Source organism: Ciona intestinalis, chromosome 9 (genome assembly GCF_000224145.3).
Source record: "Ciona intestinalis chromosome 9, KH, whole genome shotgun sequence".
In the NCBI taxonomy this organism is placed as follows: Eukaryota; Metazoa; Chordata; class Ascidiacea; order Phlebobranchia; family Cionidae; genus Ciona; species Ciona intestinalis.
The window spans coordinates 6,523,371-6,532,406 of NC_020174.2; the positions used below are offsets into that span (position 1 = coordinate 6,523,371).

Below are 9,036 nucleotides of genomic sequence, written 5' to 3' on the forward strand. Positions count from 1 at the left end.
TTTGGACACCATTAGTGACACTGGGTTGGAGCAATTGCCGTGTCTTGCCCAAGGACACATACGCCCACAATGGTAGCAGCGACGAGCCTTGAACCCATTACCTCTGGGTTACAGGCAGGCGCGCCAACCACTATGCCACAGAGCCGATATTATGTCTGTTGTTGCTCTCTTGTTTATTTGAAGCACATTTACTCCAGAAAAGGTTGGTTGGTTGGGGCAAGTATGGTACAGGGAACTTAATTAGTTCTGTATGGTAAGGTTAATATATTACCAAGCGAATAGGCATGTCACGTATAAGATTCAGTTATACAATATCGGTGCTAGTGAAGAATCCCCCCACGTTATCTATTAACCACTAACCCAAAACTAAGCAACCGCCAACATCTCTCATAGGACAACAGGAGGATTCTTCACTAAGTGTCCAATAGTTATATATTAGTATGCGTATAAATGATTTTATATTTTTGCAGAAAAGTAAAACACTTATAGAATAAGTTAATGTTATAGGCAGTGGTTGTGCTTCTTGTGCAATGGCTCTCAGGAGAATAAAGAAAGAGCTTAAAGATTTGGAGAAAGATGGCCCGTGTAATTGTACAGCAGCTCCTGCTGGAGAAGGTTTAGACTTGTTTCAATGGGAAGCCACAATAATGGGCCCTGTTGATTCACCCTATGAAGGGGGAGCCTTCTATCTTAAAATACATTTCCCCATTGACTACCCATTTAAACCACCCAAGGTTGTTTTCACTACAAAGATATATCATCCCAATATTAACAGCACTGGGAATATTTGTTTGGATATTTTGCGTTCGCAATGGTCACCTGCGCTAAATGTATCCAAAGTACTTTTGTCGATCAGTTCGCTTCTGTGCGATCCCAACCCAGGACACCCATTGGTCCCTGAGATTGCCAAGTTATATGTTGATAACAGGGAGAAATATTTGCAGAATGCGATAGAGTGGACAAGAAAATATGCAAAGCACAAGAAATAATGTGATTTAATAAACATTGTATTTAGTTGATGGTTTGCAAACCTATTATAATACGTTTCTGCCAAATCTCAATCTTAAAGATTGAAAACAAGATAACGCTAAAATTGTCCTGCCAACTATAATGCATATTCCACACCAACTTTATATTTTATTTATTCTTTTATTTATTTAGTTTATGGTTGAAAACAAACAAAATTCCATAGAAAGTAACATATGCATCAAATTGAAGTAATAATACCAATGTTTCAAACACAATATGTTTTTGTTGCAATTTGTTTTTAAGTTATCATTCTAGCGTATTGTCGAAAATATATTTAAACTTATTTTACACCAAGGCTTTCTGGCACTAACTGCCATAGGTGTCCGTGTAATTCCCACTCATAATATTGCACTTTTTGTTTGTGCGAAAGTTATGTACATATATATTGTCTATAGTTTGCTTTTTATTTGAAAGGAGCACCCAGGTTAATGTATAAAAACATCCATATTACACAAACAGTATTTCTATTATTTAACTTCATGTTTTGCTCTGCGTGTTTTCTTTAAACAACTTTCGTTTCCAAACAACATATTAAAATAATCATTTTATTTTTTTCTCATTTTTGTTTTGTTTTGGCATCCCATAAATAACTGCTGGCTGCAGCATTTAATAAATGTTTTTGTGTAATTTAATATTACGAATGATATGTATTGATATATCTGCACAAATTGTGTTATTTTTAGAATTAGTATTTTGACGTTCTGTAAATAATAATAATAATGGTATTTGTTTTTATTTTACTGTTTGAATTGTGGTTACGGGTACATTAGTACACTATTATATGTTCTGCTGTTTTTCTGCAATCATGTTAATATGCATGATGTGATGGGGCTTGTAAATGTAAAACCCACAATTCTGTATGGATAGGCTTTCGACAATTATAAAATGTCTTTCTTTACCTTCATATAGTGCTTTGCTGAAAAACTGATTAAACTCGCACAGAAACACTTTACTGGCCATGAAAAATGTTTACGTCGATTAAGAAGTGGGTGAAGAATGAAGAAACCAACGCAAACACGGGGAGGGTCGTTTCCCCACAAGGCATGCAAGCCATGAGGTCGGATCTACAGAAGAAATTTTCCAAGGGGGTTCAATATAATTGTAAGCTGGCGTTTAAATAGTTAAAGGTTTTCTTTTTATGAGCAAAACAAATAGATATGTATCCTACTAACGAAATGATGGATAAATAAGTCCTTGAATGAATGAAGGAGTGGTTTTGTTTCATACACGCCACTATTTAACACATGAATATATAATATGTTTAAACTACATTCCAGTGAAGATAGTGATTCGTGGCGACCGAAACACCGGCAAGACATGTTTATGGCAACGATTACAAGGAAATAAATTCACCGAGGAATATTCTCCAACACCAGAGATACAAGCTGCATCGATACATTGGAATTATAAAGGTGATGTTTAATCAACAACCAAGTAATTTGGTAACAAGTTTTTAGAAATCCATGTATTATTGTTCTATTTGAATTTGAAACTGCCGATCCCATTTAGAGGAAATATATTTTTTATTATACAATTGTTTGGACCAGATCGTTACTTATTCTGTTTGTTGAAGTTGAAATATTTCCTTTGCAGCCACTGATGATATCGTGAAGGTTGATGTTTGGGACGTGGTGGACCAAGGTAGTTATATGCGGCTACAATACATATGTCTGGGTATATGTCCTTTCGCAAGACACTTAACAACAACCCAAAGGTCACTAATAAGACAAATGGCAACTCTTAACCTGAATCCTCTAACAAAGGACTTTTACCGTACAGGATAATATGTACATTAAGAATAGACTTCATGATTTCCAACTTTTCCTCCTTACTGAAATATTTGCAATGTTTCCAGGAAAGTCAAAGAAATCGAAAGATTCACTGAAAATACGAAACGATGATGATGAAATAGATGACCTACAGTTAGACGCTAACTTTCTTGATGTATATAAAGGGGCCCATGCTGTTATTATGGTGTTTGATATCACCAAGAAATGGACCTTCAACTATATTGAGCGTGAATTACCAAAGGTGACATTGTGGCTTGTGTATCGTGTACTGATATCGGAGCAAGTACGGTTGAATGAATGGCCATTCTCGCTAACAAGTTACCACGTATGTAATTTGATTTATTACTTACAATATCCCAAACATACCTCCAGGTTCCTCCACATATCCCTGTGTTAATATTGGCCAACCATAGAGACATGGGGGACCATCGTGTGGTTGTTCTCGATGAAGTCCAAGCATTTGTTGAAAGTGTGGACAGGTAAGTGGTCATGTAACTTGTGAAAGCATCACCTTTTGCATTTAAAAGTTTGGTTTCAAACTTTGTGTAACGAATGAAATCAGGTGAACTTCTTGTAATTGTTGGCAGTTTAAAGTTAAATCTTTTACTTCATGTATGATCAGTATTATTGATTTTTATTGCAAATATTGATTCTTACTACATGCTATGCTATGTATTCCATGCATGATTGATGTTTTAGAAACATTATGTTTAGTTTAATAACCAACCAATCACTTGTAGGATGTTGTAAATAGGCACCAAACCTGGGGTGGCAGGGTGGGCAGGCCAACCCTTGAGTTTCTGCACTGCATTAATCAGTAAACATTACAACTAATAAGTTCGATTTGTTTCACAGCTGTGTCTAACTCTCCCTGCTTCCCCTGTGTTTGTATTGTTTGACATATAATGGCAAAAATTTTAAATATATTAACAAAACCTGGGGTGATAGTGTTGCTTTCTGTCATATTTGTTGGAATATACACAGCAGAGTAAAGGCTGCATAATAAGATTTTGGTGTCCTAAAAACTTTACATAACCCCTGTTTTAAAGTTACCTGCCCCCCATACACCACTAACATTGTATGGCAACTATATTGTAACTAACCCAACTATAAACTTATTGTGACAGGAGATTGTCAATTTATGAATCCAGGATCTACAAAACTTTAACCAATTCCTTAACTAGGTCTTGTATATTGGTTGACATTGTGTGTTCCTGTGTTCTGCATGTTTTCAATTTCATTTATATTTTCTATCAACATTATTATCAAGATATTTCTATCCAGCTTGTGGTTACTTGGCTGTAATGCTTAAGGGTTTGAAAGATTTATTGATTTTTTTTGATTCAAATTTACTTGTGGAATTCATTTGGCAGATTGTGCTGTTGAAAGTTTAGTTTTATCTTTATTTTAATTAAAACAATTAAAAATATTGTATTTCTTCACACACAATAGTTTATGATAAAAACTTTAATGTTGTTTTAATTAAATAGTTAATTACATTCATAGTATTGTTTGTAGGGTGTAACGGTCACACTTTTTATTGAATAGGTTTTGCATTTTTGTTTTTTTTTATAAGCCTTTTATATACCGAGTTTAGTTTTACCGTTACGGTGTTCTATATTACTCCAACCTTCGTTACCAAAGATACAAATGCTTTTTTTAAAAAGTTGAATGTTAATTTTAAGTAATTTATTTAAACCCCACATTGCACCACCAGACCACCAGGGTCAGCCGGGGTTTCATTCTTGGAAACTTCAATGAAGGAAGGTTTTGGCCTCAAGTACATCCACAAGTTCTTCAATCTACCATTCCTGTTACTGCAGGTTGTTATATTGGTTGTTGTTGTGTTACTATTATTCTATGTACGGGTGAGAACCTGGGATTTAAACCAGAGTTGGTTCGTTACCCCTTACCCGATATTAAACTATTCGATAGACTTGATTTTCCTTTGTTACAAGTTGTATAGCACATGATCTTGACTGTTATTTGGTTACGAGAATCGTCCTTAATGAACATTAGATCAGGTCAGGTTACACGGAATCATAGTTGCACAACATTACAACCAACCCTTGTTTAAACTCCCAGAGAGAAAGTTTATTGAAACAACTTGAAACAAATCACTTGGATGTGGAGAGTTGTTTGGAGGAGTTACAAGTCGACGCGACATCTGAGGAACAAAGTTATCAAAGGTGGGTTGGGTCGTTTATAGGAGTAGAGAAATTTGATTTTCTAACTAACATGTTTAATCTCAAAGGTTCCAGGACCGATTAAAAGGCCGTCCAACTCCCACCACCCATGTTGCCCCAACCACCCATGTTGCCCCCACCACCTATGTTGCCCCCACCACCCATGTTGCCCCCACAACAACAGTGGTGAATGGACAACACAAACCACCCCCCATTGTAACCCCACCCCCCAACCAACCAACACCCCCTTCTACAATCAACCCCACACAGGTACGTTTGTTGTTGAGTTTAAACATGTTTGTATATTGTAACAAATGTTGGGTTTGGTGGAATGTAGATATAAGAATCCTGCTTGAATATTCCATCACGAATACTTTGGTTGGCAGTGTTTTAAAACCACTACAAGTATTTCATCCATGGTGCTTTGTATTGTCTTTGATTCTTCTCATTCATGTATCAACCAACAAAGTACATGACCCTACATTGCCACAGGCACCAGCCAAACCCACCACCCCCACCACTGGTGGTTTATTCTCTCCTTCAGAGATGGTTGAGGTTCCACCACTAGATGGCGAAAAGGTTCAACCTGAAAAGCGAGGTTTCATGTCAAGGTTGTTTAGAGGTTGGTAGTTCGTCTGTGTGAACAAGAATGAATAAGTTTACATATGTTGTAGGAATGGAAATTGTTTGTTTTGTGATTTTAAAAGACCGTTGTTTTGTCTGCCATAAAGCAGAACATCATAAGGGCTTTTCTACACATACATCAACAACCACAATGATAGCAGCAAACCTTGGATCTATAACCATTAAGCTGCAGGCTGGCGTGAATGGCAGATGAAATGTCGGTTCTTTAAAGATAACAAACAAACCATTGCAGAAAGTCTTCCTTCCTACTTGCATTTGAACGGTTAAAGTTTTCTAAATTACAAATTAATCGGTTAAAACTTTTTTTTAATCAGGTTCCACGAGACCTGAACCCACCCCCCAGGCCCCCACGCCCCCAACACACACCCCTATCAACAACCCCCCGGTGGTCAAATCTATTGATGAGTTTGTACCACACGATGGAGCTGTGGAGGATTTCCTCGATTCAATACCTGATGCTACAGCAACGAAAACGTGGGGAGTTTTAAAACTTAAGATATATTATGCAGGGAGGGCAGGGATAGTTTGAAAACTTTTTACCTAAATTGATAGGATATTATGCAATACATACATAAGCACTAAACGTGATTAAATTGTGGTATACCATGTTGCATGTTGGCAGCCAAGACAGCGATACCTCAAGTTCCGATGGAGATATTGGTAATCCTATGGTGGCGGGATATCAGGAGGAGCTTGACTCTGATGATCAAATACCAGATACTGGTGGGTGGGTTGTGTACAGTCACTATCACTATCATTGAAATTTGTCGTAATCACTCACAAAGTTACAAGTTTTTTGGTAACATGTGATCAACAATTGGCCAAACCCATGGAATATATAAAGGTTCCTAAATGTAATTAACTAAGGTTTATTCTTTCATAACTTCTTATAAATTGAATTAAACAACCATATTCCACCAACAGACAGCCACAAAATATACACGTACTCTGATAGTGATGGTGAATACACGGCCGATGCACAAGCAGGTCGCGTCAATCATCCAAAACAAAGGAATCGCACGAAACAAGCGTCACGTTTATCACCAGAGCAGCAACGTAGAAACGACGCAAATCTGCGAAGTTTACGAATCAGTAGTTCAGATGAAGAGGCTGTGCATGGTGGGGGGTTGGGTGAGGATCAACAACAGGTTACCACGATTGAAATGAGACAGACACCTAATAATGTTGAAGAACAAATGGAAGAAGATAAAGTTGAGGTGGAAGATCAACCTGATGTAGTTTACCAATTGGATGATTCGAAATATGATGATGTATTGAAAGATGGGGGATTGGTTGAGAGTGGTGAAAGCTCTGATGAAGATATGAATACCAATGTTATGGTAAAGTTAGGATTCTATATTTGTGTGAAGGATTAATTAAACAACTTAAACTTTACTAAATCATAACAACAATTTATTTGCAAATATAAACAAGAATCATATTGCTCAAACAAATACTTCGTCGGCAAGACTTTTACACATATGTATAAATATAATATTTTATGAGCTATCTATGTTAAGTTAATATTTCACCCAGGTATCGAATATTGTTGATGATATTTCATCGGGTGACGAACCCCCTCGTGTGTTGGGTGGTGTGGGGGAGGTTGATGGTTTGCAACTTCAATCAAGCGATTTTGACTTCCTGGAACAAATATCAACAAAACCTATCGATGAATGTAAGTTGAATGCTGGCTTGGTAAAAAGCCACAAATAAATTACGCAACAACCTTTCAACCTTGGCATGTTTGTGAATATGCCATGTGTTTAAACTGCTCTTACAGAAAATCATTTCTACTCGTAACCAAATAACAGTCACGATCAAGTGCTTTGAAATACCTAACCTACAGAAATCGAACGAATAGTTTAAAAAAGATAAGATTCCGTCCAAAATGACATCATCAGTATCTGGGAAAATGGAAATAATAATATTTGTTTAATTAGCAATCAGTTCGAAAACTTCCTCCAAACCTGAAGAAAGAAGTCGAAAAAAGAAAAACAAATGTTCCAGTGAAGAGAAAAAGAAGCACAAAAGGAAGAAGGCAAAATCCAAGGAGATTAGTGGGAGCAATGAGGAGAAATCCTCTCGGAGGAAGAGGAGCAAAGAGAAGAAGGGAGATGATGATCTTGAAGCGTTCCTTGGTGGGGGGGAATCCTTTGACAATATTTAGATTTTTATCTTGCTTTGATTTTAAAGGTGCTATATATCAGCTTATAATGCCATACTTAAGTCATAAAGTCTTTACGAAATACACAGTGTAATCAGGGGGGTATCCGGGAGGTTGGGGTCAACTCGATTGTTATGGGACCCGGGAAAACATGATTTGCGTTGCAGTAAAGCTCGATCATATGTTGTGGTGTCTGCACCCCTAGGTACAACCCCCTGTGTAATATATCCCTGTTGTCGTCATTCAAGTTACTTTCGTTGTTTCAGTTAACTGAAGTTTATTTATCAATATTGTACCGACCCACTTGTATGAGTTATGTGTATATAGGAACACTAATTATGCAGATGTGCAATAATCTACTTTCAATTTTGCTTCCGTATCTTAACACCAGTTTCGTTTCTTATAAAAGTAACTTTAGTAAAAGTGGCGAGTAACTTAATGTCTTAGTTACGAGTTTCAATTTGTTTTCAGTAAATAAAGAACCAAGTTGGCTCGTATGTTTCTTGTTACCGATATTGAACAATGATAACAAAGTTGTGTTATCTTGGTAATAAAACTATATAAGTCACTTCTACCTATCTTTCACCAGAGATTGTTATATTAACAAACATAGTATCTGCTACAGATATATTGTGTATGTTGTTGGCCACTTCGTCGAACAGCATTACTTTCTTGTTCGAATCAGAGAAGTCCAACATGCAGTTTAAACTTCAATTAAGCATTTGGTCAAACCCGTCAGCCATCACAGGACAACTGATTGACTTTAAAGCAACTTATTTTATATCTTGTATAATAGGTAACAATTAAACATCATATAACTAATGGTGCATAACTACCGCGACGACAATGTTGACAAGTGTGAACGCAAATACATCTCTTTATTGATCGTTTGTAACGAACGTACCCATTCATTAGAGCTATGCTCTCTTGTGTTTAAATAGTCTAAAAAGGGAATTCCAAATTCACGAATCATTGTGAACTTAGTTTGTTACGTCATAATGTTGAACTGACATCATAATCAGTCCGCCATTCTACCTTGAAGCTGATTGGTCAGATTGCTCACGTGATTGACGCCTCGCACCGGCTGATAATTCGTCCTCGCTTTTCGATGGACGCCTTCTTCACACCACGTTTCAGTTTAGATGAAGTTGGTTCCACACCAGATTACAAGTTGGAAGGTTTCAACACGTTTTCTTGCAAGATTTGAGTTAAGTATTGT

At 36.7% G+C, this 9,036-nt stretch overlaps 2 protein-coding genes across 3 annotated transcripts; both read left to right on the top strand.

The window, feature by feature from the left end:
* The first annotated feature begins 473 nt into the window (after positions 1–473).
* Positions 474–1,938, top strand: LOC100183640 (ubiquitin-conjugating enzyme E2-17 kDa-like). The gene has a single exon (XM_002129764.4). It carries the CDS (start codon positions 531–533, stop codon positions 987–989), a length of 459 nt encoding a protein of 152 aa, XP_002129800.1. The 5' UTR covers positions 474–530; the 3' UTR covers positions 990–1,938.
* On the top strand, positions 1,937–8,384 carry LOC100180539 (rab-like protein 6). 2 transcript variants are annotated; one of them, XM_026836174.1, is made up of 15 exons: positions 1,937–2,130; positions 2,307–2,441; positions 2,623–2,670; positions 2,885–3,060; positions 3,192–3,298; positions 3,947–4,003; positions 4,537–4,642; positions 4,905–5,008; positions 5,074–5,275; positions 5,498–5,627; positions 5,965–6,124; positions 6,273–6,373; positions 6,575–6,990; positions 7,187–7,328; positions 7,594–8,384. In XM_026836174.1, the coding sequence occupies exons 1-15, from the start codon at positions 1,995–1,997 to the stop codon at positions 7,818–7,820; spliced, it is 2,247 nt and encodes a 748-aa protein (XP_026691975.1). In that variant the 5' UTR covers positions 1,937–1,994; the 3' UTR covers positions 7,821–8,384. The 2 variants fall into 2 exon arrangements, with proteins under 2 accessions (XP_026691975.1, XP_026691976.1); XM_026836175.1 differs by lacking the exon at positions 3,947–4,003.
* Positions 8,385–9,036: the final 652 nt, after the last annotated feature.